Source organism: Eumetopias jubatus, unplaced genomic scaffold, assembly GCF_037043125.1.
Source record: "Eumetopias jubatus isolate StellerSeaLion01/CBP00866 unplaced genomic scaffold, mEumJub1_p1.0 scaffold_10, whole genome shotgun sequence".
Classification (NCBI taxonomy): Eukaryota; Metazoa; Chordata; class Mammalia; order Carnivora; family Otariidae; genus Eumetopias; species Eumetopias jubatus.
In genome coordinates, this window is record NW_028274816.1 from 107,232,715 (window position 1) to 107,260,634 (window position 27,920).

The following is a 27,920-nucleotide window of genomic DNA, read 5'->3' on the forward strand; positions in this document are numbered from 1 at the left end:
GGTTTTCATTGCTCCTCCTCTCGCTCCTGTACACAACGGCCTAGGAAGCCCCCCTTGCCACCTCACGCTCTCGCTTTAATTTCCCCAGTCTCTAAGCAGGGCTCTGTGCCCAGCCCTGAATGGCACGCCTGGCCTCTGGCCTCAGTCAGCCCCGCTGGGCCTGGAGAACATAACAGTGGAAAACGTGGAAAGCGGCAGGGGAATGAGGGGACATGTGGCCTGGAGCATGGGGGGCTGAGCAGGCAGAGGTGAGGGCTGTCAGCTCAGGCAGAGGAAGAGGCATAAAGAAAGGCCTGGACGTGGAGAGTGGGGTGCATACATGAGAATTGTGGTCACCTTTTCTGGCTGGTGTGATAGGTGTGGGCAAGGGAAGGGACAGTGAGAAGGGACATGTGGGTAGCAGCCAGGAAGAGCCTTGGTTGCCCCCTGGGGGTGGGGGGGGGCCTGCTGGAGGCTGGGGTCGATGGGGGTTACCGAGGCATCACCCATCCATCACCACACAGGTCGGGTAGTTCGCCTACGATGAAACCCTCATTTATGTGTCATAATTTCTTAATCACTCGAGACTAATTCCCTTTCTACACTGTCCAGATTGTGGTAGAAGAGCTAATGATGAATTATTGAAGCACAATTAACCGTCATGGCCACTTGTTGACAGCAACGGAGTTAGCGTCGCTGCCGATGGCCTCTTCCACCCCGTTTCCCCGAGATCTGAGGGAGGGACGGGGCGGGGGCGCCTTTCCTGCCTTGAATGTTTAGGCCCCGAGACCTTGGGTGGGTGGGTGGGGGGCACAGCTTCAACTTCTCCCTGTCTCCAGGTCTCTGGGGGTCTGGTCTGCTCCAGACTTCTGGAAACCTCTGTGGCCCCAGTGACTGCTCACGGCTGCTCCCCTTCCCTGAGATTGGGGAGCTGGCCAGTCACCGTCCCTCCAGGGGCCTCCGGTTCTCAGGCAGGCAGGGGTAGGGGCAGGCAGAGGGGAAGGGAGAAGGCAAGGGAGGGAGAAGAAGGAGGCAGAGGAAGCAAGAATTTTTTAAAAAGGATCAGGCCTGGGCAGGAGGCAGAGGCTGGGCCAACGGACCTGCTAGGCCACCCGGCACCCAGGTGTTATGGGGACTTAGAAGGCCAAGAGGGACCTGGTACCTGCCCAGCAGGGTCAAGGCCTGTTGCCAGCAGGACAGCACCCTGTTAAGGGCCTTGACTGAAGTTCTCCGAGAGCCCTGGGGAGGCTCCTCTGAGGGCAGGCCGGCTCCCTCCCTCCTTCCGTGGCTCCAGGCAGACTCAGGGAGGGACCGTGAGGGAGGGACCCTCAGGTGTTCTGTTTGTTGCTCCTTTGGGGGAGCTCAGAGTGAGCGAAGAGAGAGGAGATGCCAGGCGACCCTCCGTGTATGCCCAGGGAGAGGCCTTGCTGAGGGGCTCCCGGGTGGTCCTCGCCTGTCCCACCTCCCTCAGCCGTGGGCCGGCCTCCCGATGTCCCCCCCAGCCCTGTGCCCCGGCCCCCCAGCCCTGCAGGGTGCCCGCAGCCTCGGAGAGCGGAGCTGATGGTGTTGATGGAGAGTGGGCCTGAGGTCTGGGCAGCCCAGGATCTGAAGCGAGGCTTGTGCGCACGTGCGTGTGCGTGTTGCCGCCCATGGGGGCGGTCTGTGCGGCACTGTGAGGAAGAAGGGCATTTGGGAGATATGCCAGGAAGGCTGCATGAGGGAGGGGGGAAGGGTTAAGGCATAAGAAAGGCAAAAGGAAGGGGGAGCCGCTGTGGAGGGTGCTAGATGAAGAGGAGGAGGAGGGAAGGGGCAGGAGAGCCCGCCCGCCCCCAGCCAAAGCGCCCACCCCCGGCTCCCCACCCCGCACGCCCCAGACTCCAAGGCAGGAAATCAGGAGGCCACTGCAGATATGTTTGGGTCATTTCCACATGCTTTATTCCAGCAATCAAAATAATTAAAAACATCTCAAATTATTATACACATACAAAATAGGTACAGAGTCTTGCTTCCTCCCACCCCTAGGGGGAAAAACTGCTTTGTGCTTTGGGAAGTTGTGCTCTGAAACCCAGAGAGAGAACACAGGGCAGAGAGGCCAGGAGGATGGGGTGCAGCTGAGGAGCGGGTTTCAGAGAGAGAGGTGGAGAGAGGCGGGGGGGGGGCGGAGAGGGGGTGGAAGGGAGCACTGAGCTGCGACACTCTCTCCCCCCAAGTTAAGTAGCACCTTTAGAAAATTCACGAGTCCCCATCCGCAAGGAAAAACAAAACAAAACAAAACAAAAAAAAAAAAACCAAAGAATAAAAAAAAGACTTTGAACAAAAAGGAACATTTGCTGGCCTGGGGCGTGGGGTGCCCCAACTTCTATAGCACCAGTCATTCCTTCCCCACCCCACCCCATCACAGAGATGTAGCACCTTTGATATAAAATGGGGAGCCCCTTCCGCCCTGCCCCCACCCCCACCCCCACGCAGTTGCCCCAGTGACACACGGAGACAAGAAGAGGTAGTCCTTCAGCAACACAATTACACAAGGAGCAGAGCAGTCTCTCCCACCCAGCCCTGTCGCACGGGGGGACTGACACGTGTCCCCGAATGATCCGATGCTTCCTTCCGCTCTGTCGTGGACCCTCCTGACTTTCCTCCAAACCCGGCAGGCAGCGAGGGGCCCGTGGTCCCCCAGCATGCCCCCTCGGAAACGAAGAGGGGATTGTTGCAGGAGCCACAGGGATGCCAGATGGTGAGGCTTCTTTGGCAGTCTGAGAACCTCAGGTCCCCCCAGGGTCTGGGGGTGCTGGGTGAGGGGAGTGGGCTGGGAGTGTGGGGGGTCACTTGGGCGTTTTAGCATTGCCTTTGGTTGCTGGGCAGACAATGCATTGTTTCCTGTGCCTTTTGGGGAGACTTAGATTTGGGGAACAGTGGAGGGGAGGCCCCAAGGAGGGATGGAGAAAGGAGCAGAAAGGGCAGTGTTGGGGTATCATAAGCCCAACGGGCAGAAAAGGACTTACCCCCATATGGGTCTTCAAGCAAGTGGACCAAGCTTCCTTTTTTTAAAAAGTTATTTATTTATTCTTTTTTTTTTTTTTTTTGGTAAGGTTGAATGCGCTTTTGGTTTTTGGTCATGTTCAGTTGGTCAAAGATAAAAACTAAGTTTGAGAGATGAATGCAAAGGAAAAAAATATTTTCCAAAGTCCATGTGAAATTGTCTCCCATTTTTTGGCTTTTTGGGGGGTTCAGTTTGGGCTGTTTGTCTGTTTCCAGGGTCAGGGGTGAGGGGGTTGGGTGGGAGGGAGCCGGGTAGGGTGGGAGGGAGTTTACAAGAAGCAGACAGGGCCAACATCCATGCCGAATTCCTGGTCTGGGGCGCCAACGTCCAATGGTGCCACATCGATGATGGGCAAGCGGGAGGTCTTGGTGGTTTTGTATTCGATCACTGTCTTGCCCCAGGCTCCGGTGTGACTCTGGCAGACAACGGGAGAGGGGTGTCACCGGGCGGGAGCGGTGGGGTGAGGGCAAGAACGGCCTGCCAGGAAAGCCAGAGCCCAGACAGGGGCCGGGGACTCACCGTGCAACCGTCGTAGGTGACGCTGTAGGTGAAGCGGCTGTTGCCCTCGGCCCGGATCTCGATCTCGTTGGAGCCCTGGAGGAGCAGGGCCTTCTTGAGGTTGCCAGTCTGCTGGTCCATGTAGGCCACGCTGTTCTTGCAGTGGTAGGTGATGTTCTGGGACGCCTCGGTGGACATCAGGCGCAGGAACGTCAGCTGGATGGCTACATCGGCAGGATCGGAGCCCTGGCCGCCGTACTCGAACTGTAGGGGGGTGTCGGGGGGGGGAGGAGCAAGTGAGCGACCACGCTGGAGCCTCTAGTCCCAGCCTCCCTCCCTGGAGTCCGCTAAGAGCATCCCCGTGACCCCTCTCCCATCCACAAGTAGCACCCCTTGCTCATCCGTGGGCACCCTGTGTCTGAGCCAGGATCAAGGACCCAGGACTCCTGCCTCCCAGCCCAGCTCTGTCCGTCCCCCCTAGCAGAGGTCTAGTCCCCCCAGGACCTCCCCTCCGGCCCCTTCTGAGCTCTGGGCCAGCCCCATCTCGGGAGAGCGGCTCCAGGTTCAGCTGACACACCTGGAATCCGTCGGTCATGCTCTCGCCGTACCAGACGTGCCTCTTGTCTTTGGGGTTCTTGCTGATGTACCAGTTCTTCTGGGCCACATGGGGCTGGGTGGGGTACACGCAGGTCTCGCCTGTCTCCATGTTGCAGAAGACCTTGATGGCATCCAGGTTGCATCCTTGGTTGGGGTCAATCCAGTATTCTCCTGCGGTGGGACAGAGCAAGATGGAGTCAGGGGAGGTATGGGCGGTGGGGCACACGTGGGCATCTGGGCCCCTCAGGGCTCAGCGCTGTCATGGCAGCAGGAGGACGAGGAGGCGCGGCGCCGCTGGGGCAGGCCCTCACCGCTCTTCCAGTCAGAGTGGCACATCTTAAGGTCGCGGCAGGTGCGGGCTGGGTTCTTGCGGCTTCCTTCAGGGCTCCGGATGTTCTCGATCTGCTGGCTCAGGCTCTTGAGGGTGGTGTCCACCTCGAGGTCACGGTCACGGACCACGTTGGCATCATCGGCCCGGTAGTAGCGGCCGCCATCGTGAGCCTTCTCTTGAGGTGGCTGGGGCAGGAAGCTGAAGTCGAAACCGCCGCTGGGAGGACCGGGGGGGCCGGGGGGTCCAGGAGGGCCGGGGGGACCCTGCACAGAGAGGGGGAAGAGCCGGGGTTACCAGGGTCCAAGCGCCCTTGGGGTTGAGGGCCACGGGTGGATGGGATGGGGGGCTACGTACAACAGGACCAGCATCACCAGTGCGACCACGAGGACCAGGGGGCCCAATGGGGCCTGGGAGACCGTTGAGTCCGTCTTTGCCAGGAGAACCAGCAGAACCGGGGGGACCCTGAAAAGGGGAAGATGGTTGGAGGAAGCCTGCTAGAAAGCACAGGACCACCAGCCCAACTCTGTGGAGAAGCCCACCAATCTCCCTGCCTGGCTTGGCCTCCACGGTCTCATCCTTGTTCATTCCCACAGTCAGGCAAGAATATCCAGGGTTCTTCTTCCCTTCTCCCAACCCCTGCCCCCAGACCCTTCTACAGAGAGATGGGGACACCTGTATCCCAGACACAGGGCCCCGAAGTGAGCCTGGGCTTGGGCCCCAGCAAGGGAAGCTAGATAGAGGCATGACTTACTCGGGGACCAGCAGGGCCAGAAGCTCCGGAAGGACCTTGTTCACCAGGAGAGCCCTGAAGGACAAATGCAAAGGCAGTAAGACCCCGTGTGGGTCAGACATGGCCAGCAACCTGCCCCCTGCCCCATTATTCTGGACCTCTAGTCCCAAGGTGTCCACAGGCTAAGACCCCCTCCACCCCCTCTGTGTGTCTCTCACCCTCCCAGAAGCCCCTTGGAAACGTCCATAAATCTTTACGCCTCGGTCCCCGCTAGGGAGGAGTGAGAATGACTATCCAGAGGGGAAACTGAGGCAACATCCCCCCTCATTGTATAACAGGGCTCAATGGCAGCTGGGGGCTGCTGAGCATACTCACGGGAGGACCAGGGGGACCCTGGAGACCAGAGAAGCCACGGTGACCCTTTATGCCTCTGTCACCCTGTTCGCCTGTCTCACCCTTGTCACCACGGGGACCTTGGGGTCCCTAGAAGAGAAGAGGGACAGGCTGTCAGATGGAAGGTTCATTAGCACCAAGTGGGGTGTAGTCCATATCTGGGCCAGGTACGAGGACATGAGGGCCAGAGCCAGGCACTTACAGAGGGACCACGAGCACCCACGGGGCCGATCGGGCCGGCAGGGCCAGCAGGACCCTGGGGAGAGCACAGAGCGTGTTAGATCCTGCTACGGCCTGAGCTGTGGATGAAACCACCCCGTGGCCGTGGCTGTCCTTCCTCACATCCTTTCCCACCACGTCCATCCCTCCTGAGCCCCAGATGAAACTTCAGGTGAATCCAGGCTTCGTGTGAGCTGCGGCAAGCACCTGGGGACAAACCCCATTTCCCAGGGGAAGTGAGGGCCCATCTGGGAGAGGGGCCTCGAGGCCAGGCTGTGGCTCAGGTTTTCAGGGAGGCCAGGGGCCCTCTTGCAAGACCCCCTCTCCTCCCCCAGCCTCAGTGAAGTCAGATGCCCACGGGCCAGCCCGGAGAGTGTCCGGCCCGAGATGACTGGCTAGAGCCCAGCTACTTACAGTCTCACCACGGTCGCCATTTTTGCCAGCAGGGCCAACGGGGCCAGGGGCTCCAGGAGCACCAGGAGCACCAGGGGGTCCAGAAGGGCCGGTCTCACCACGGTCACCCTGAGAGCGGCAGAGGAGAGGACTAGGAGTCAGTCCCCGCTAAAGGGGCCAGGCTGGGGCAGGGGAACGGCAGGTGGGGCCGTGGCCCTGGGGAGCAACCATCTCACCTTGGGGCCAGGAGAACCATCTCGTCCGGGGGAGCCTTCAGCACCAGGAGATCCCTGCAGAGAGAGAGGGATGGGTGAGCATCAGCCAAGGAAGGGAGGCTCAGGCAAAGGCCAAAATGGCCTCACTGAGGGCACTGGCAGGGGGCTGGTGACTGCTCACCTCACGTCCAGACTCGCCAGGGGGTCCAGCCAATCCAGGGGGGCCCATGGGACCAGGGGGGCCACGCTCACCACTTGCTCCAGAAGGACCTTGTTTGCCAGGTTCACCCTGAGGGAGAAGAGAGAGTCAGGACAGAGACGGGGTCGGGGGGGGGCCCTGGGCCTCCAAGTGCACAGTCCCAGTGATGGTTGCTCTCAGGGTTCCCCGAGGTGAGGGGGCACTCACAGAGGGGCCGGGAAGACCGGGAAAGCCTCTCTCTCCTCGCTGACCGGGCAGGCCCACCACACCACGCTGTCCAGCAATGCCTTGAGGTCCGGGAGTGCCGGGAGCACCCTGGGGGACAGGGGGAGGTAAAGGTGAGGTGCCTTGCAGCCGCTAGGGAGCACCCCCCACCCACTCGGGACCCCTGCGGAGTGCGCGCTTACAGCAGGTCCGTCAGCACCAGGGGACCCCTTCTCGCCAGCGGGGCCGGGGGGGCCGGGGGGGCCGACTTCACCGGGACGTCCGGCGGGGCCGGTCTCACCACGGGGGCCTTTGCCGCCTTCTTTGCCAGCAGGGCCAGGAGGGCCAGGGGGTCCAGCATTTCCCTGGGCAGGGAGAAGAGGGGCTGTCAGATTCCAGTGGATTCTGGAGCCCCACGGAGGCCCGCAGAGGCCCACCACCCTCCCCTCACCTGGGCCCCCCCCCGCCACCCCCGCCCCCCCCACCCCCCCCACCCAGAGCAGCGGCTTCTCCACCACAGTTACTTACAGAGGGGCCGGGGGGGCCGACTCGGCCAGCAGCACCAGGAAAACCAGTAGCACCCTGGCAGAAGAGGACAGGGAGTTCAGAGGGAGAAAAGCCCGCTCAGCTGGCCCGGCCACCCTCCCTCCCTCCCTCCCAACACAGGTTGGAAGGACCCCCAGGAGAGAAACAGGGAGATACTCACAGGAGGACCGGCACTGCCACGAGCACCTTTGGGTCCAGGAGCACCAACGTTACCCTGGAGGAGAGCACAGCGCCCTTAAGCCCGGGCTGGTCCCATGGCCAGGCCTGCCTGCAGCTGGGGCCCCGGAGGGGGAGATACTCACAATGGGGCCAGGGGGGCCAGTGGGGCCAGCAGGGCCAGGGGGGCCAGCGTCGCCTTTAGCACCAGCATCACCAGGTTCGCCTTTAGCACCAGGTTGGCCGTCGGCACCCTGGGGGAGGAGGGGGAGCGGTGAGCGGAGGAGCGGGGTACGGCAGCACGGGGAATCAGGTGGTTCCGTGGGGCTTGGGAAGGGCCACCACTCCAGGAAGAAAGATGCTCGAATGGGACACCATCCCCTCCCCCATCCCTCCCTGACTCCAGCCCACGCCTCTATCCTTATGCAGTCTCCCAAGGTCCCAGGTCCCAGTGGGTGATGGAAAATAATGGGGGTCTTGGTACTCACAGGGGGGCCAGCGAAGCCAGCAGGGCCGGGGGGACCAGGCTCACCACGGTCTCCCTAGAAGAAAAGGAGGCAGATTGGAGTAGGGCCCTGGGCTGGGGTGGAACAGAGTTGGAGGGGAAGATGGGCCCCGAGGAGCATCCCCCAGGACCCAGAGCAGGTAACAGTGAAGGTGGAAGAGGCGGGAAGTACGAAGCCCAGGGCAGAGTGCCCTGTACTTACGGGGGCACCACGAGCTCCAGTGGGACCAGCGGGGCCGCTAGGACCAGCTTCACCCTGAGAGGGAGGGACAAGAAGCTCAGGCCAGGGACGCACCCTGAGTACGCCCAGCAGATGACCCCAGGAGAGCCTCCCCTCCCTTCCGGTCCTCCCACCTTCAGGTCACCGGCTCCGAACAGCAGGACCTGCCTCCCCACAAGAGCCATGCGCAGCCTTGCTGGGGAGGCTGTGTGTTAGGGAAGATGGTGGGGCCACCTCACCTTGTCACCAGGGGCACCAGCGGGGCCAGGAGGACCAATGGGGCCAGTCAGACCACGGACACCATCCTTGCCAGGAGAACCATCAGCACCTTTGGGACCAGCATCGCCCTAAAGACACAGGAAAGCCTGAGACTTCCAGTGGGGGACAGGGAGGTGACATGGAGCATGTCTGGGACTCCTCCCCAGCTCTATCCTGCCCCGGCCTGTGCTTGGAACTCAAGATCTTTCAGAGGAAAAGGTTCCAGTGGGGCTCTGCTGGAACTTAGGGTAAGAGGCCCATGCCTTGTGTAGAGGGATGTATAAGGGATCCCCCGTCCAGGAGGTCACCCTTCCTCCCGATACCGTGGTAAGTCACGGGGAGAGAAGAGCCTGGATAGGGTGGTAGAGGATTTATCAGCGAAGAGGCCAGAGGGGAAGAAGGGAGGATTAAGGAGACGAGGTAACGATCCCAGGGAGGGCAAAGAGAGAGAGGCTGGAGCATCCAAAGCAGAGGGAGACAGAGGCGGGGAGCCCTACACGGCTCAGGGGAGGGGGCTTAACTCACTCTGTCACCCTTAGGGCCGGGAAGACCAGCTGCGCCTCGTTCACCAGGCATTCCCTGAAGGCCAGGAGCGCCCTGGCTACCTGGGGCTCCGGGGGCACCAGCATCACCCTAGGTGACAACCAAGAGGACTGGCATGAGGCATGGGGTCCCAGGAGTGGATCACAGCCCCGAGCCCCCTCTTGGTACTTCCCAGTCTCGGTGCCCAGGACAAAGATAAGCACCAGCTAAGAGAAAAGGCTCCCAGCCCAGAACTTCGGGCTGCACATGGACCCCACCCTGCCCTGTCCCTCTGCCACCCTTCACCCACATCTAGGGGGCTTTGGCCACAGTCGGACACCCCCACCTCAAGAGGGGCTGGACCTGGTCCCCCTGCTGCCCTCACCTTAGCACCATCATTGCCAGGGGCACCGTTAGCTCCCCGGGGACCTGCGGGGCCGGGGGGGCCTTGCACGCCGCGTTCACCGGGGAAACCTCTCTCGCCCTGGAAGGGAAGGACAGGGCGCGTGATGGCCGCTCCGGAGACAGGGCCAAGCGTAGGGCATCTTGGCAGGAGCAGCAGGAGGCTCTACTTACTCTTGCTCCGGAGGGGCCGGGGGCACCAAGGTCGCCAGGAACACCCTGACGGGGAGGGAAGGACAGAGAGTGAGCCAACCGCACCTTGACCCTCCCAGCTAGAAAGCACTCTTGTTCTCCTCCGGGGGCTGGCCCCTGGGCACTGCCATTAGAGACCAACTCCTTCTCAGCACTGAACTGGGCTTATCCCTCTCATCCTCCTGGGGATGTGCCAGAGACAGCCCCCTCCCCAAACTCTGGACTGAGGGAAAAGTCAGAGTTATGCCTGTAGCTCTAAAAAAAAAAAAAAAAAAAAAAAAAAAGTCACCAGGACCAGCAGCCATGCAGGGCCGTCCAGAATATCATGCAGATGTTCTGCTCCCTGCTTCCCTCTGGGTGGCTCCCTTCATGACGGGAAGTCCTGCAGGGTGTCTAACCTGGATCCTGCTAGCTGCTGCTTATCCCTTTAGCTAGGAGGGCTGGCCTCTTCCTCAAACGCCCTGCGTTCCCCACCTCTCTGGCTGCCTGCTCCCTCATACCTGTTCACCGGGCTTGCCTGCTTCACCAGGAGGACCAGCGGGGCCAGGGAGACCCTGTAGGTGGGAAATGGGGGAGGCAGGGAGAGGGTGGGATTAGAATCCGAAAAAGAGCCAGGGGGACCCCAGCCCTTCAGCCCCTGCCCGGCGGGAGGCCTCACCTGGAATCCGGGGGAGCCAGCGGGGCCTTGTTCACCTCTCTCACCAGCGGGGCCCTGTCACAGAGAGCACGCTGTGGTCACCAGAAGGGCCAGGAGCAAAGGGGGACAGGGTATCTCCCCAGCGTCCCCTCCCCAGGCTGCCTGTCAGGGACACTTACAGCAGGGCCGGGGGCTCCCTGAGCTCCAGCTTCTCCATCTTTGCCGGCAGGACCCTGTGGGGAGAGAGCAAAGGACTCAGGGTGGGGAGGGGGCAGCTGCTAGCAGCAGAGGGGCAGGTGGGGCGCCGGGCAGGGGACAGAGCAGATGTGTCACGAGCAGGGGCAGCAAGGGGACAGGGACCACGGGGAGATACTTACAACAGCACCAGGGGGCCCAGGCACACCTCGCTCTCCGGCCTTGCCAGGCTCTCCCTGTGGGGAAAGAGAGTCAAGAGTCAACGGGGCTTCCGTGGGAGACCAGGCCTCCCGGGTCCTTCCAGGTTACCCCGAGTGACACTTTTTAAGGGGTTTTCTTTTCTCCCAGCTCTGGTCCTGGGGAAACGCTTTGCTGGCTGTTACAGCTGGTCCCTGCATGTCTCCCTGAGCCCCCTCCCCCAGACCACATGTCCCTGAGGCTGCTGCCCCCACCCCCACCCTTCCTTCTTGCCACCCTACGCCTATGGTGACCTGAGCTGCAAAGGGCTTCCATGTCCTCTGGTACCTCCTTTTCAGCCTGAAAGAACCCACTAGGATTTAGGGGTGACTATCACCTAAAAGGCCCCATTCTACCCCTGGCGGGGGCGGCTCCAACAATACTTATTTCCAAGGAGAGAGCAATGGGAGTAGAGTCAGGAGAGGTCTCTCATTTTATGAATAGGGACACTGAGGCCCAGAGAGGGGCAGTGAGTGGCCTGAGGCCACACAGCAAGTCAGTGGCAAAGCTGGGACTGGCGCCCAGGACTCTCATCTCCCAGGAGTGCCTGTCCCTGGCTCTGGAGCGTTCCTCAATGAATACTCACAGCAGCACCTTTAGGCCCAGGGAATCCCATCACGCCGGCCTGACCACGGGCACCGGGGGGGCCTGGGGGTCCGGGGCGACCATCTTGACCAGCGGGACCCTAAGGATGGAAGGCACAGAATTGGAGGTGAGGACGGAGGGTGGGCGGTCGGGAAGGCGGGAGGGGCCCCCGGGGCGGGAAAGAGATACTCACAGGGGGGCCGGTTTTGCCATCTGGACCAGGGCTGCCGGGACTTCCAGTCAGACCCTAGGGGGAGGCGGAGAGGTGTGAGCCAGGTCGGGAGAAGGGGGACAGAGGAGGGGAGGGGGCACCTCAGGAGGCAGATCCGCCGTTCTGCTCCAGGGCGCCCCGTTTCAGACCCGCACAGGACGGGCAGAGGGGCCGGGGCTCACCTTGGCACCAGGCAGACCAGCTTCACCAGGGCGACCAGCTTCACCAGGAGAACCCTTGGGGCCAGCGGGGCCGGGGGAACCACGTTCACCAGCGGGGCCCTGGTTGGGGGAGTCACAGGGACAATCAGGGTCTCGGGTCTGGGCTTCTTTACCATGGGCCAGCGTCTTATTCCTCCCAGTGGGGGCGGGGGGCGCGGGGGGTGCTCTCAGGGGCACTGGTAGCAGGGCGAAGGTCAAGGGGAAGCCCAGCGTGGAGAGAGAGTCTGCAGTCACAGCCTGGAGCAGTAATGGCGGGGGCTGGACGTGGGAGAAGAAGGGAATGCTCGGGGCACAGCGGGGTCGCAGCCCAGCTGTGACGGGCACTTACCTTGGGACCAGCGACGCCGTCTGCCCCAGGGAAACCACGGCTACCAGGGCCACCCTGCAGGAGGAGGAGAGGCCGGTGAGCTCCGACACGGGGGCACCAAGCGGGCGCTGGGGGGCAAAGAAGGGGACACTTACACGCTCGCCGGGGGGTCCGGGCAGGCCGGTGGGTCCGGGTTCACCTCGGGCTCCTCGCTTTCCTTCTTCCCCAGCAGGGCCAGGGGGGCCTTGAATACCAGTGGGGCCCTGGAGAGGGCGGAGACCAGGGGGGCGCCTGCAGTGTGAGGCGGGGGCTCCCACTCCCCCCATCCGGGGTCTCCCTCCAGGGCTTCCCAGGGCAGACAGGCTGAGCCGCGGGAGGAGGAGGTGGGGTGGGGGGGACACTTACGGGCTCTCCCTTGGCACCAGTGTCTCCTTTGTTCCCAGGAGCACCAGGTTCACCCTGCACGCGGGAGGAAAGAGGATGAGCCGAGAGTCGGGGGTACTCAGCTGTCCTGGATCCTCCTGCTGCCCAGGGGAGGGCCCCACCGGAGCCAGCGCGTGGGGCGGGCCACAGTGACAGAGGGATACTTACGCTGTTACCCTTGGGACCAGGAGGACCACTGGGGCCCTGGGGTCCAGAGGGGCCTCGGGCACCAGGGAAGCCGGGAGCACCAGCAATGCCAGGAGCGCCCTGTGGGAGGCAGAAGAGGTTGAGCCCGGGAGCCGAGGGCACGGGGCCTGCGGGAGGGGGGCACCGGGGCAGCTCTGAGACCCGCAGGGTACTTACGTTAGCACCTTTAGCACCCGGCTGTCCGTCAGCACCAGGGTTTCCCTGTGGCACAGAGAGAGGGGCCGGTGAGTGACAGGCCAGGACTGGGAACTGGGGGGTGGCCCCGGGGGCAGTAAGGAGGAGGCACTCACAGCAGGGCCAGCAGCACCAGCAGGGCCAGGGGGGCCGGGCTCACCACGCACACCCTGGGGACCTTCAGAGCCACGGGCTCCTTGGGGACCAGCTTCACCCTGGATGTGAAAAAAGGGACATGTCAGGAGCCAGCCTGGGGGCCCAACCTCACCTTTGGATGTCGGTGTGTGTGTGTGTGTGTGTAGGGCAGGGACAGGAAGACCAAGAATCTGGACTCTCAGATGGGAGAAGGGGATCCCACGACAAAGGTGTTGGGGAATAGACCGCTCTGGGTCCCTCTGGTTTGGAGAGCAGGGAGATAGGCATCCCTTGGCCCGTGGGAGCTGTGCTCAGAGGAGGGCAGGGGGCTCACCTTAGCACCAACAGCACCAGGGAATCCAGGGGGACCGGCGGGGCCAGTGGGACCCTGGGAATGAAATGGAAATGTTAGCAAGAAGGAAGGGGACAGCTGCAAGTCAGAGCCTGGGACAGAAGAGGTCCTGGGATTCTGAGCCCCAAGCCCCGCCCCGGCCCGAGCGGAGAGCCTTCCCCACTCCCCAACACTGGGGTCCAGAGGTCATACTCACGGGGGGTCCAGCAGCACCAGTAGCACCATCGTTCCCACGAGCACCCTGCCGGAGAGAGGGGAGCCCCAGTTACATGCGCTGAGCACGGGCCACCCGTAACTCATCAGGAACCCCTGTCAGAGCCCGGGCGTCCCCCAGGGGGCCAGGAGTACTTACAGCAGGGCCGGGGGCTCCGGGGCGACCTCTCTCACCAGGCAGACCCCGGGGGCCCTGACAACAGAAGCCAGGAAAGCCACGTGAGATGGGAGGCATACACTTTCCCCCCCAAACCTCATCTGGCCCCTATACCCTGCTCCCTCTCTTCCTTCTAGAACCGGACACACTCACCATCTGACCAGGAGCTCCGTTTTCACCAGGGCTACCGGGCTCACCCTAGAGAATGGAGACTGAAGTTAGGAATTCGTTCGTGGGGTGGGGTGGGAGGGGGACGAGGAGGCCCATGACATTCAGGCATCTTCTTACCTTGGGGCCAGCAGGACCAGCGTCTCCCTTGGCACCATCCAAACCACTGAAACCCTAAGATAGGAAGGGCCAAGGTGAGTACCGATGGAAGCCCCACTCTGACCTGAGAAGGTGCCTCAGGGGGTCACCACAGGCTCTGTCTCTGGGCTAGACTAAACCCCAGCTGGGCCAAGAGCTCACGCAATCCCTTTATTGAGATTTCTTTCCCAAAGGAGGGAAGTTCTTTCGGATGGCGACTCCCTGTCCCTTGGGACTTCTGTAGCTTCCACCCTCCAGGGCGCACACAGGATCCTTTGGGGAAAGGGGCTGGAATGGTCGGGTGCTGGGACTTGGGGAGCTTAGATGGCTCAAAGGGGACTTACTCTGTGTCCCTTCATTCCAGGAAGGCCAGCTGTTCCAGGCAATCCCCGAGCACCCTGGAGAGAAAAGAAAAGGAGGAGAAAGGCAGGGCCATTAGAAGATGCCACGGAGGACCCAGCTCCCAAGTGAAGCCCACCTGTAGCGAAGTCCATGGCCAGCCACGCATCCCCACTCACCTGAGGTCCAGGCGGTCCACGCTCACCAGGACGACCAGGCTTTCCGGCTTCACCCTGGAAGGGAGAAAAAAGGCCATCATGCCCCAGCCCCCTCCCCGCTCCGTGGGCTAGAAAAGCGTGGAAGGTCTGAGTTTTTTAGTACTGTTGAAGGTCAGGTTTAGGAGCCCGGAATCTTATCTTTGAATTTAGAGCTCAGCTTAAATCTACCGTAAAATCCTTGTTTGGTGAACTTTGAGTCCCTCCAAAGGTATTTCTGTTTATTTCTGTAGATGGAGAGCAAATCGAATGCCCAGAGCCATTAAGCCTAAGGAAGTCATTCACCCCATCGGACGGGGCTGGGGAATGCTTTAAGGTGGCTGGGGTGAGGGGAGGGCCAGTCACCTCCCCTGGGGAGATGGGGAAACATCCCCCAAGGGGTGAAGATCATTGGTCAAGGGCAGTCCCGTGCATCAGGGAGAACTTGGCCTCCTTTCTCTGGGCATCACCCCTGAAGGTGGTGGGGCACTGGGGTGGAGATTACAGGGACCTAGCCGATGGAGGTGTTGGGGGCTAGATGGGATCTTCTGGCCTGGGCTACTTACATCATCTCCATTCTTGCCAGGGGGGCCAGGGGGACCACGGGGACCCATGGGACCCTAGAGGAAACAGGAAGAAAGGATATTAGAATAACCAGGATGGGGGGGGGAGAAAGGGAAGGCCGGGATTAGAAGGAGGAGGTAGGGAAGACCCCAGACAGCAGGTGTGGAGGGGTCCTTCAATAGGAGAATCCACGTATTTGTAGGAAGAGTGTGTATTTGTATAGAGTACACGTTGGGGGCGGGGGGGCTTACTGAGGCTCCAGGCTCGCCGGGCTCACCAGGGGGGCCCTGGAAACCTTGGGGACCCTGGAGAACAAGGAAAGAGGGATTCAGTTAGAAGGACAGGTCCCTACCAATCTTTCCCCAGATCACTAAGAGATCTCTCAGAGCACCTTCTCTACCCTCTCCCAATCGTCCCTTCTAAAGACCAAAGCCCAGGGTGGTACATGGCGACATCCTGGATACTCACAGGTGCACCGGGGGGGCCAGGGAGACCACGAGGACCAGAAGGACCCTACAGAAGGGAAAAGAAAAAAAGAGGCCATAGTGATAGCTCTGTAGGGAAGTGCCATGTGGGTGTGGTCTTGCTATCTCCCAGTGGTTCCTGTTGAGACCACCCAGTTGTCTTCCTCTCTGGACTTTAGGTTCCGAAGGTCGCCTTGACCTCCTGTAACACCCCCATATGGCACCACTGGCCCATCCTGCCTGGATCCCCACTGGCTCCTCTTCTGTCATCTCTGCCCCCGCCAGTGGCTCACCATGGGGCCAGGCACGGAGATTCCTCCAGTTGATTTCTCATCGTAGCCATAAGACATTTGGGGAGCAAAGTTCTAGAAAAAAACAAGAGAGAGTGTACGAGAAATCAGTGAATTGAAAGGCGGAAGATGTCACTGACAACAGGATATTGACATATGCCTCCTGATGTGATGCACTAAGAAGGACAACATCACTTGTGAGATATTCCTGCCAAAAATGCAGGGCCCAACTCTAATTATGGGGACACATCCGGCCAACCCAAACTGAGGGACCGTCTTATAAAAACAATTGGCCTCTACAGAGCAACTGGCTTCTTAAAAAAATTTCCACGTCGTGAAAGATAAAGAAAATCTGAAGAACGTTCCAGAGTAAAGGAAACTGAAAACGCATGACAGTTAAATGCAATTCATGATCAGATGCTGTAAAGGGCATTATCGGGATATTGTTGAAATTTGGACCGGGACGATATGTTAGATGATAGTTACGTATCAATGTTAGAACTTTGAAATGTAATCATTGTGCAACGGTCACATAAGAGAAAGTCCTTGTTCTCAGGAAATACACACCAAAGTATTTAGGGGCGAAGGACATAACATCAGCAACTAACTCTGACACAAACGGTTCAGAAGGAAAAATAGTGACGGTTATGTGTATACATAGAGACTGATAAAGCAAATGTGACAAACTGTGAAGTGTATGTGAGAGTTCTTGGCACTAGTCTTGAAACTTTTCTGTAAGTTTGAAATCATTTCAAAATATAAAGTATGCCATCTGCCAAAAAACCCACAAAAAAAAAAAAAAAAAGAAGAAGACGAAGAAGAACAGGAGGTGAGGGGAGCACACAGGGCCTGCCAGGGCTGTCTTAAGTCTTCACTTACTCCTCCGAGGCCAGGGGGTCCGGGGGGTCCGGGAGGTCCGGGGGGTCCGGGAAGTCCAGGCTGTCCGGGGATGCCATCTCGGCCAGGGGGGCCGGCAGGTCCCTGCAGCGGCGGTGCGGGGGGGGGGGGGGGGGGCGGTCAGCGGTGAGCGCAGGCCCGGAGCCACGCCCACCTGCAGCCGAGCGAAGGTCACGCTTACTTACCCTTGGACCTCGGGGGCCAGTGTCTCCCTTGGGTCCCTATAGGGTTGGGGAGGGGGGGAGAAGAAACAAAAGAAGCCGGGTTAGAGACGGGAGGCGCTTGAGGACCCTTGGGCAGGTGGCAAAAGTCGAGGGCAGCGGATTACCTCGACTCCTGTGGTTTCTTGGTCGGTAGGAGACGCTAGGGGAGAAGAGACGCGGGTGAGCGGCGGGGTCTGCACCGGGTACTCCCGGCGGCCCCGCCCTCGCCCAGCCCCAGGCCCCCCGACCGTACCCTCGCCGTCGGGGCAGACGGGGCAGCACTCGCCCGGGGGGACTTGGGCGCCGGGACAGTTCTTGGTTTCGTCGCAGATCACGTCATCGCACAACACGTTGCCGTTGTCGCAGACACAGATCCGACAGGCCTCGGGTTTCCAAACGTCTCGGTCATAGTACCTGAGGCCGTTCTGTACGCAGGTGACTGGTGGGACTGGGGCAAGAGGGGAAAGGAGGGGCTGTCAGCGGCGCTCGAGCCCCCCACCTCGGGGCTCCAGGGACCCCAGCACTGCCCGCCGTTCCCGTCTGTCGTAAGGACACTTTTAGATTTTCCATTTCCCGCCTCCTCCACCCCGTCCCCGCTCCTTTCCCCAAATTCTTAAAAGCTCATCTGCTCCTCATCAGGGCCAGTGACAGCGCCGAGGCGCCTGGCCAGGGCGGCCCTAACTCTTTCCAGTTCTCAGGAATTTAAACAAAGCTTTAGGCCAGAGTTGCTTCCAACTCCAACCCCAGCCCATCGGCGCTGAAGCCAAGTGAAATAAAAAAGCCACTAGGTGGGGGAGGGGAGGTGGGGGAGTGGGGCGGAGAGAGAACAGGAGGGGCCCCATCAAGCGGGCCGACTCGGGGGGCGTGGTATGGGTGGAGACGGGGGTGGGGTCGGGGGGGGGACCGGTAGGAGGAGAGAAGGGAGGTCCAGCCCCCATTCCGCCCCATCCCAGGGCAGGTGGGATGGCGTAGGCGGGGCTAAGAGGATGGGGCGGGGCCTATTGGCCCGAGGTCCCGCCCAGAGACTTGAATTGTACCCCCAAAATAGGATACACCCTAACCTCCAGCGTCCAGACATCTCAAAAGCCCTCTCTCGGGACAACCTCTCTTTCCTAAAGCTAGCCAGGGCCTCTGGGTCACTCCTTAGCCAGAGAACCAAAACGTCCGCAAATAGTAATGAAATTAGCTAACCACGCCCACCGCGCGAGCTTCTACTCAGATGGCCACTAGGTGGCGGGCAACACCAAGCAATTTCCTGGGACCGGCCACTTTCTTTTAGAGACTGAGGCTACCCAGTCCCCAGCTTTATTTTCCAGGACTAGAGGTGGGGTCCACAACCGGCAATAACGCCCGTGCACTCGGTGTAGTTCGTGCGCGGGGAAGCGCTGGACCGGGAGGCGCGGGGCTCAGTGTGGCTCAGCAGAGGGCGCAAGGACCCCGCCCTGCCAAGTCCGCGCCAAAGTTTCTCATCCTCCAACCCGCCCACTCTCTGCGCCCCCTCCCCCCTCAGCCCAGCACCCCCGCGGCCCCAGGAACACTGTCTAGCCTGCAGAGAGGGCAAACAATCTTTCCTTATGAATCATCCCACAGCCTTCCCGATCGGTTTTACATCTTGGGCTCCAAACTCCCAGCACGGCGCCCCAGTCCCACCTTCGACGTACTTTCCCCTCACCCGGCGCCCATTCCCCCCCGTGGTACTCCACAGTGCACGCTCAGGACTCCCTCCTGTGCCAACTCCCGCGGCGCTCCATCCTCCCCTCTCACTACCCGGGGGCGTTCGTCTACACCCCCCACCCGGGGTGCACTGCCTTCTCTCCCACGGCGCCCAGGAAGAGCCCTCACCATCCCCCTTCCATCCCTGAGTCTCCGGAGCATCCCGAGTCTCAGCTTACGTCGTGGACCCCCGGGACCGAGCGCAGGGCAGGATACCAAGTAGCCCTGGACTCCCCAAAAGTTTGCGACTTACTGTCTTCTTCTTGGCCCTCCTCTTGGCCGCGCGTCAGGAGGGCGGTGGCCGCTAAGAAGAGCAGGAGCCGGAGGTCCACAAAGCTGAACATGTCTAGACCCTAGACATGTAGACTCTTTGCGGCTGGGGTGGGGGTTAGCGTCGGCTCATGCGTGGCCTCACACTCCGCGTGCCTCCTGCTCCGACCCCGAGGAGAAACTCCCGTCTGCTCCGACGACTGGCCCGGGCCCCTTTTATACCATCCTGACTGAGAGCAGGGAGGAACTCTGCCCCAGGGAGAGGGGGAGCCGGCGGCCCGTCCCCCAGCCAATCAGAGCTGCCTGGCCCGGCCCCCAATTTGGGAGTTGGAAGGGAGAGGGGGAGGAGGAGGGAAGGGAAGGGAGTCCACCGCACATCTCCCCCCTTCGCTGCTCTGCCTCCCCAGCCCCCCAGCCCAGCCTGGGCCAGAGATGCTGCTGCCGAGGTGCGGCTAGGTCCTCAGTATAGTGTGGGCTAAAGAGTGGGTAGTGGTGCCCCTTGGGGTTTTGTTCCTGGGGCCCTCCCATCGGGAGGAACTGGAACTGGGGAGCTAGGAGGGGAAGCTTCCAGAGGTAGAAGGAATGGGGGTGATCTGACGAGGGTAGTCCTGGCCATGCCTCATTCACCCTACTGACATCCTTGGCAAGAGCTAAGAGATGAGCATGAAGAGGCCGGCTTCTCCTCTAAAACAGGAGAACCAGAGAATTTAAAAGATGTGCCTGTTTAGGGGTGTCTTCTCCTGTGGCAGGAATACCAAGCTTAGGCATATTTTGGGAACAAGTTAGAGATTCCTTCGCAGACATTAGGAATGAGATACTTGGGTGGGGGTTGTTGGCAAGAGGGGGTTTATTTTGAGGACGTTAATTCTGCCTTGCTTGAGGTTCCAAGATGGACTCGAATGCTCTTCCCCAAACCCAAGGTGTGACTGAGAGAGATGGGGTAGGGAGGCTGAGACACTGGGTGAGAAATTTCACTGTGTGATCTCTCCAGGAGGAAGCTTGGGGGTTAAGTGATAGGGCCGGAGAGTGGTGGTGGGAAGTTGCTGGGACTCTTCCCACCCCCCCCCCCCCCGGGGCGGTGAGGTTGTACAGGAGGGCTGGGATCCCTAGTGACCTAGAAAAGGGTCTTGTGTGAGGGCCGGCCCAGGCGGCAGCCAGGGCCTGGTTAGAGACCCTCCGACCCCGCAGAGTCAAACTGGGCAGCACTTGGATGGAAGACATTGGACCAGAGAGAGGGTGCTCCTTCTGGGAGCTGCAGAAAGCCCCTCCTCAGTTGTACCTGGACTCAAGGTTGGAGCATAGGGGGGAATTTGGGTGTCAGGGGGAGACTTGCCTTTGGGGGTTTGGGATGCAATTGCAGGGACGGTTGAGTGACCTTATTTTAGAGGATGTTCCCTGCTGCCCCACCTCTTTCTTGAAAACCCAGGGCATTGCTCTCTGCCCCTGGAACCAGGAGAGAATCACCTGTACCCTGAAAGGGGGTGGAGACCCCAAGAAAAACAGGCTATATTTGGGGGGATGCCCCCAGAAGTCAGTGTCCCCCCTTCCCCACCTCCCAACCTCCCAGCTGCACTCTACTCTTGGTCCTACTGGAATCTGTGGGCCCAAGAGAAGGCAGTTGGGGTCCCTTTGCAGTGTCCATCAGCTCCTGTCCCTCCTGCCCGGGTGCCCCACCCCCATCACTCCAGAGCTGCAAACGTGGAAGCGGGGAGTCCCGCCTCCCCCAAACCATCCAAAATTCCATTGCCTCCCCCCCCCCCCGCCCCTCTCCACGCCCTCCCCCGGCTGGTTTTGTGCAACGAAGGCAAAGGAAAAAAAAGACCAAGGGAACAGAAGGGGAGGGAGCCACGTAGGCCATGGGCAGCCAGGATGAGCGGTGCGGGTGGGGCGGCGGAGGGAGAGTGCAGGGGCTATAATTAAAGGGAAAATATAGAGTTTCCAGAGAGGCAGGGCTGCAGACAGCAATGGTGGGACGGGCCTTCATCAATTATCCCCACCATGTGGCAGCAACTTATGGCCCAGGATCTGCCCCCGCCTAAGTGCCAGCGACTGCAGGGCAAGACAGCGTGGGGCTGCTGAGATGGCAGTTACCCACCCCCCCACTCCACCTCCTGTGGGGGGGTGGGTCAGGGACAAGGGGGACAAGGGTCCCGTCCCTCTGCAGCGGCTGTCTGGGGCCGGGTGTCACAGGCTTGGGAGGAGGGTTGCTGTGTCCTGCCCACCTCCCCGGCTGAGTTCTGGAAGCCAGGACTCCAGCCTCCAGTCCACTCCCTGGGTGCTCCTGGTCCGGGCATCCCAGACCTGTCTTAAAGAAGAGATGGAGCCTTGGATGACAAGGAGGAGTTGCTACAGCTCAGGCCTGGGGTCTTGAAGGATGTTCAGAGAGCCCTGGGGTTGGGGGGGTGGGGTGGGCTTTGCGTATGTGTGGTGTGTGACAGCCACAGCCCCAACATCCAGTTTCAGACCTCTGCCCCAGGAGTCGTGGGCAGAGGCTTTCCAAGCATTCTTTACACGTGGCATAGAGCTGAGGCCCAGGGCCTCCTCTGCCACTTTCGACTTGAAACGCTTGGCGGGCGCCCAGCCCGAAGATGTGTCTTTAATTTCTGCAGCATGACAGTGAGAGGAAGAATGTGCTTGGGGTCTCCTCCCAGCCTGGCTGGGCCTCTTTGGACTTGAGACTTGGGGGGGTAGGGATGAGGGAGGGAGCTGGGAGAGGGGAGGAGACGCCACCTCATCTTTAGGAAACTCTGAAGCTCTGGCTTCTTGTGGAATGTTAGACTTAGTCGGGCATTTGGAGTTGGGGGGGAGACAAAAGCCAAAATCTCCCCCCTACACACCCCCAAGCAATGGTAAAGTCATCAGCACTAAGGGAAAAAAATTCCTCAAGAAGAAAAACAGAAAGGGGAAAGTGCTGAGCTCTGAGTTCTCTCCCTCTCCAAATTTCCCCAAGTGCCCTCCCTCCATGAGAGATGGGGCAGGGCTGTGATCCCCAGTGCCCCCCTCCCTCAGGAGCCCTCCAAGCCCCCAGTCTAGACTCTGTGGTGTGGGACTAGGGAGAAGTAGGGCACCTGGTGGTGGGGGGTGTGTGGACATCAGCCCTTTCCAGCCGCTCTGAAGTTCCCCTGCCCTCCCTCCCCAGTCTTGACCTTCCAGAATGCTCCTCTCCCCTCACCCTGGCCCTAAAGGGGGGTGTGGAGAGAGGGTCCCTGGGAGAGGGTTGAGGAGAGAGAAGGAGAGGGAGTCTGAGAGTGTGGCTTTCAGGGATGAGGCATGAGAACAGCTTGGTCTCCACACGTCCCTGTCATGGAGGTCTGCTCTGGTCCTGTTGAGGGTCCCTGGGGGCAGAGTCTGGGGCAGACCCCAAGTGTGTGCAGTCCTCTCGCCCTTCCTTTGCTCAGCATCACACCGGCCCGGCCCTTGGGTCTTCAGCTAAGTTCCTTAGCTTCCAGGCACAGCTCTGCTCTTTCTCAGCCTCAACCCAAGTCCCTCAGGCTTCCGAGATGTCCCTCTGTCTCTTCATCTTTTCCAGGTTTAGAGGGAAGATGAGGAAGGAAGTTTGTCCATGTGGAGTGTTAGGTAGGTGCCTGTGAGACATCCAGGCAGAAAGGCAGGGGCAACCCTTTTGGTGTCTGGGTCTAGAGCTCAGGGGAAAGGCAAACATGGGCCCCCAGGACGATGGTGTGGAAGGACTTGTCTCCTGAGCGAGCATGGAGAGAGGACAGATGAAGGGCCGGGACAGAGCCTGAGGACCCTTGGGGGCTGAAGGGGTGGGAAGGGGAGGAGAAGCCCCTCCGCACAGGAGACACGATGAGAGTGCGAGTAGAAGGGCAAGGAGGAGAGGGATGGTGGGTGTCATGTAAGGGAAGGGAAGATTGTTCTAGAGGTAGGGAGAATTAGATGCTGCAGAGAGAATTAGTACCATAAGGGGCAAAATGCTCCCTGGGTTTGGCAGCACGGTGGCGATGGATTAGTGCCCTAAGTTTCAGTGGAGTGACGGGTGAGGAAGCCAGACTGGAGGGCCTGAGGAGCAGGTGGGAGGCCAGGAAATGGGGTCAGAGTGCACAGAGCTTGGAGGAGGAGTTTAGCTGTGAGGGGAGGAGAGTGAGAAGATGCCCCATCCTCCCTCCTGTCGGTCTTTCTTTCCCTGCTCTCCCCCACCCCCACTCCTGTCTGTCTGTCTGTCCCCTGCCTCCCTCGTCTTTCTCTCCCATAGGACTCTGGTCCTTTCTCCACCCTTCCCTCGCCTGAGCTCTTTCTCTGGGTCCCCTGTGCTTTTGGCTCTCCCTCCTCTCACACACAACCTCACATCCAGGCCCAGCCAGCAGCTCATTCTTTTCTAGACTGTGCCCTCAGTCCAGGCTCTTGAAGAGAAGGCTTGACTTCTAGTCCTGGCAGGGTCAGCCCCATTCTTGTGGGGTGGGGCGCAGTCCAAGAAGGGGAAAGTGGAGGCAGAGGAACCAGGGAAGGGGCTGGGACAACCCGGAGGAGAGAGGCTGGAGCGTGATCCATCAGTGACATCAGGACTCCCCAGGCCCACTCCAGCCACCTCACCAGGTCCCCAGCGGGTCCCAACTGAGAATAAGGTGCTGGATGGGCTCTTGCTTCTGCTCTGTGGTGCTCTCAAGTGAGGAGTCAATGCCCATCTTTCCTGCTGGAGCGTGAGCTCGCAGGTCAGGGACCTGGCAGGGGCTTGATCACATCTTTAGCCCTCACCTGGTCTGGGGGCAGAGCAGGTTTCATTGAATTGCTATTTACCTCTTTCTGGTTTGGTTCCGTTCTGTACTTGCTTTAGCCCCATTCTCTTTCCCCACTTCCCTCCTTTTCCCTATTCTTTTATCACCCCACCCCACCCCCATTTCTCCTTTTCATGTATTTTCGTTCTTTTTCTTAGATTTTTCCTCCCCTTTCTTTCTCTCCTCTGCGTTGTTGGTCCCATTGTTCCAACCCGCCCACCCACACTCTCCTCCTCCCTCCTTCTCTTTCTCTCATATTCTCTTCTGGTATCTCTGGCTCCTCCATCCCTTCCTGGGGCTGTCTTCCGATGCTTCTGTGTTTCGATGCTGTGATGATGCTGCATGCAAGCCTCCACCTGGGGCGAGCCCCTAGCCTAGGGGGCGGGGCCCAGGGGGCCAAGGCTCGTACCACAGCCAGATGTCAGGTCCAAGTGCCGAGGAGGTGGGTGCAAAGGCTCCTTTGAAGCTTGGAGTTGAAAGGAAAAAAAGCAAGGGGTAGGGTGAAACTCTGTGAGATAGAGGCGTCTGTTCAGAGCCCAGCTGATCCCTTCATCCCTCCCCCCACAAAGAAGCCTTGGCCACAGGTGTCTGGTGTCTTCCCGTTCTACCTTGGCCACAAGTTCTTCCTGGCAAACCTAGGATTCTGGAGTTTCTGGGGGTGCGGTTGAGTGGGGGATGAGGGATCCCAGTCTTCTCACGTGTACCAGTCCTGGGCAGAGCATCCCTTTAGACAGAGTGTGGCTTGGACAGAGAAAGGATCCAGAATTGCTCATTCAACCATATTTGTCCGTCAGGCACTTTGCTCTGGGGCCTGGCCAGTCGGTGCTTGTCCTCATGGAGCTTATGTCTGGTAGAGACAGACTTGAATGACATCACATAAATAAACACGTCATTGCAGCTGTAAAGGTCATGAAGGAAAGTAACATGGCACTCTCAGTAGCAGGTACCCCAGGGAGTCTAGACCTGGGGGCCCGGTAAGGCTGTTCTGAAGAGGTTGGCAGATGAGCTAGGGACACCTTAGGTAAGGGATAGGTGGCAGGGTGGGGGTTTGCAGTGAGTGTCATGGTACCACATATGCAGAGGCTCTGGGGCAGAGGGGAGCATGGCAAATTCTAGATGTCCACGGAATCCAAGAAGGCCAGGGTGACTGGAGCACAGGAAGCAAAGGCCGGAAGGCCAACGAAGGCACATCAGGGGTTTCAGTCAGGTCCTGAGAGGTCTGGGCCCCAGTAGAGGGTCTGAAGCAGGGAGGGGCGGAGTCAGGTCTGTGTTTGTAGAAGATGGCCGTTGTCACTCGGGGGGCTCTGGTAGAAGTCAGCGGCTGCAGGGCTGAGAGACGCTGGGAGCCTGGACCGACCTGGTTGAAGGGGATGGAAACAGAGAAGAGAATAGATTCAGGAGCACTTTGGGAGGCAGAATTTTATAGGCGCCGGGGTGGGCGGATGTGGGAGTGTGGCGGTGAGGAGCAGGGGTGACTCCTGGTCTTCTGAGAGACTGGATGGTGTGGTTCCCTGGAAGGGGAAAGATTGGGTGAGGGCACCGTGTAGCGAAGAACATCCTGAGTTTGGTGTCTATTGCAAACACTCTAGTCAATTCTATTTCGTGGATGGTTACCACAGACCTCCTGGGGCCAGCCTTGTGCTGAGGAGAGCTCTGGGGACCACAGTTCCTGTCCTTAGGGAATGGGAAGTCTGGATGGGGAATAAAAGAAAGACAGAAATGTCTCTCACTCAGGGCAGTGCTGGCTGCGTGATTTTGTGTAAGTTTCTCCATCTCTCTGATCCTCATTTCCCCAGTCCACGGAATGGGGTAAGTAGTGAGACCTCCTTGCTGGCCTGTGTCATGCTTGGTAAATGGAAGTCTCCAGGGAGATGCAAAGGTGATGAGAATGCCAATAGGAGGTAAGTCAGGTTTCAGGGAGGAGCTGCTTTCAAGCTGAGCCTTGCAGGTGAGTGACAGATTTTGAATGCAGGGTTGGAACGGGAGGGAGGGCACCGCCAAACTTGGGAAACCTCCCCCTGACTCCAACAGAGACAGAGGTGGTGGGGAGAAGGCATTGGGCAGAGGAAACGTGGAAGATAAGGCTGGAAAGGTAGGCGGGGACCAACTTCTAGAGGACTGGAATTCTGGCAGAATATTTTTATAAAAATCTGCTTGGTGGCCATAGAGAGCCAGTGACTGCTTTTGAGCAGGGTATGGTTATAAGCCTTTTGCCAAGGAATTGCTCAGAAAACCTCTACCTCAGTGGCAGCAGAGCTCAAGTTAGAAGGCTGGAGCCCTTGGGGGAGAGGGGGAGATGCAAGGAAAGTGTGTGGGATCTGTGGGTCCCAGACCATCAAGGAAACACGGCTTGGGAGCGGGCAAAGAGGTAGACCAGATGACCCCTCCAGAGTTGGTGTTCTGTCACTGCTAGATTTGGGAACTTTACATTCTTTTAAAAGTGGGAATACAATACAACAACTGATGTTCAGGTAGAATGAAACTGAGCTCACTCTGCCCTGTTTTCCCCCCTGCCTTGCCCAGATGAGAAAACTAAGGCTCAGAGTAGGGCATTGACCTGCTTGCAGTCACACAGCTGAGATGGAGGGGTCTGAGGCAAGATCCCTGCTGCACTTCAAGATCCTGAGTGGTGGCGGCTGCTGGAGAGCTGGAGGGGCCAGGAAAGGACTTGGGGTTGGGGATAGGGGGTCGACGTGTGCAGGGATCCCACATGATACCAGTCCAGGCCTGGGGAGGACAGGGCAGGAGAGTTGTTCCCCTACTCTCCGCTGAGCCGTGTGGCCGGAGGGGGAAGGGAGCCTGGTGGGTAGGGTGGAGCTGCCACATGGAAGAGGCTTGATGGGAACCATCTGGCCTGGCTGGAGTGTGGGCTGCAGGGAGGGGAGGAGCCGGGAGACAGGCCGTGGTGGGCGGGTGGATGGCGGGTTGGGGCTGGGAGTGGCCGGCCCGGAGGCCCCTACCTTCCAGACTGCTGCAGCCCAGATGCCTTCACAGCCACAGCCTGGCCCATCCAACCCGCTGACCTCATTCCCAGCTCCCTTCCCTCGCAGGCCCCCCTCTGCCTGCCACGTAGACTAAAGGCTTTACGGCCTCTTCTGCTGGGGGGAGGAGGGACTGGACACAGGCACCCTGAGCCCAGAGCTCTGCCAGGTCAGGCAGACCTGGGAGGGAGCAGTTGTATGCCCTGTACCTCCAGTCTGCTCTGGGCCTCAGTTTCCCCTCTCCAGAGAGGAGGCCCAGCAAATGGAGGGGTCTGGGGTCACGGGAGGAGCATGGCAGTGAAGGAAGTTGGAGTGGGTAGGAACATGGCGGGGGGGGGGTGCTCCGTGGAGATCATCAGTGCCATCCCCCTGCCTCCTTAGGGCGGGAAGGTGTGATTCTCAGTCCCAGGAAGGGGTAGGTGCAGAACGTTTTCCTTCTCTCAAGCCATTCTCCAGAAAGAGAGTTCCCTGAAGGCCGGGGAAGGGGGGTGTCTGGGGTAACAGCCAACCTTCATTGTGCCTGCTGCAGTGGGAGCACCATCTGTGGCTAGGATGGAAGTGGGGAGGCCCAAGGTCGCTCTTCCCTAAGGCACCTCTCAGTGACCTTCCCTGAGCCTCTCCAGGGCTCTGTTTCTTGCCCTTCTGACTTCCCCTCACCCCCCCCGACCCCCTGGGGCCTGGGTCTTCTCCGGCTGCCCCAGCTGAGCAGAGGGCTGTCCTGCCCCCTCTCGAGGCGTTCCGGGTCCGTGAGTCATTGGGAATGTCTGCTCTGGTTGCAGTTTCCCTTCCCCAGCTGCGGACCCTCTTTCCCCTCCTCCCTCAACCTAAGGACAGAGGGTGCTCCTCCCAGGCAGGGGGCTCTGGAGGAGGAGCAGGGAAGCCATATGCACGAGCCAGTGAGGCCCTGCTCAGAGTCCCCCTCCCCATTCCACTTCACCTCTCACAGATAGAATGTCCTGGCCTTTCTGCCATTGCCCAGGTGGGGGAAACTGAGGAGGGACAGGGAGGAAAGGGCCAGAACTTCGGTGGGCTCAGGCTCCTCCCCGCTCCATTTTAGGGCTCAGCTTTGCCAAACTGGGAATGGGCCCAAACCTCTTTCTGAAGGGCCCTCCCCACGCTCAAGTCTGGGTCAGTAGGAAGCTGGAGAGGCCACGGCTTCTGCTGGGGGCTCCAGGGGTGACACGTCCCAGCTGGCTGGGGTGGGGAGTCCACGTCTGCAGGAAAGGGGGAGGCCCGATGCTGGACCATACCCCCCCCACCAGGGGCCCTGCACCCTGCGAAGCTCCTGCCCGCCCCTGCCCCTGCCCCTGTCC

General features: G+C 60.0%; 1 protein-coding gene across 1 annotated transcript; it reads right to left on the reverse strand.

The window, feature by feature from the left end:
* Positions 1–3,287: 3,287 nt before the first annotated feature.
* On the reverse strand, positions 3,288–19,073 carry COL1A1 (collagen type I alpha 1 chain). The gene is made up of 51 exons (XM_088027310.1): positions 18,877–19,073; positions 17,164–17,358; positions 17,036–17,070; positions 16,893–16,928; positions 16,690–16,791; positions 15,814–15,885; positions 15,525–15,569; positions 15,308–15,361; positions 15,059–15,112; positions 14,478–14,531; positions 14,304–14,357; positions 13,942–13,995; positions 13,807–13,851; positions 13,636–13,689; positions 13,480–13,524; positions 13,266–13,319; positions 12,913–13,011; positions 12,779–12,823; positions 12,584–12,682; positions 12,398–12,451; positions 12,148–12,255; positions 12,014–12,067; positions 11,647–11,745; positions 11,447–11,500; positions 11,255–11,353; positions 10,614–10,667; positions 10,416–10,469; positions 10,258–10,311; positions 10,100–10,153; positions 9,582–9,626; positions 9,391–9,489; positions 9,009–9,116; positions 8,465–8,572; positions 8,208–8,261; positions 7,989–8,042; positions 7,647–7,754; positions 7,505–7,558; positions 7,327–7,380; positions 7,002–7,163; positions 6,802–6,909; positions 6,577–6,684; positions 6,417–6,470; positions 6,202–6,309; positions 5,771–5,824; positions 5,551–5,658; positions 5,197–5,250; positions 4,800–4,907; positions 4,426–4,708; positions 4,095–4,285; positions 3,539–3,781; positions 3,288–3,434 (listed from the first exon to the last, which is right to left on the reverse strand). Exons 1-51 carry the CDS (start codon positions 18,965–18,967, stop codon positions 3,288–3,290), a joined length of 4,383 nt encoding a protein of 1,460 aa, XP_087883436.1. The 5' UTR covers positions 18,968–19,073.
* Positions 19,074–27,920: the final 8,847 nt, after the last annotated feature.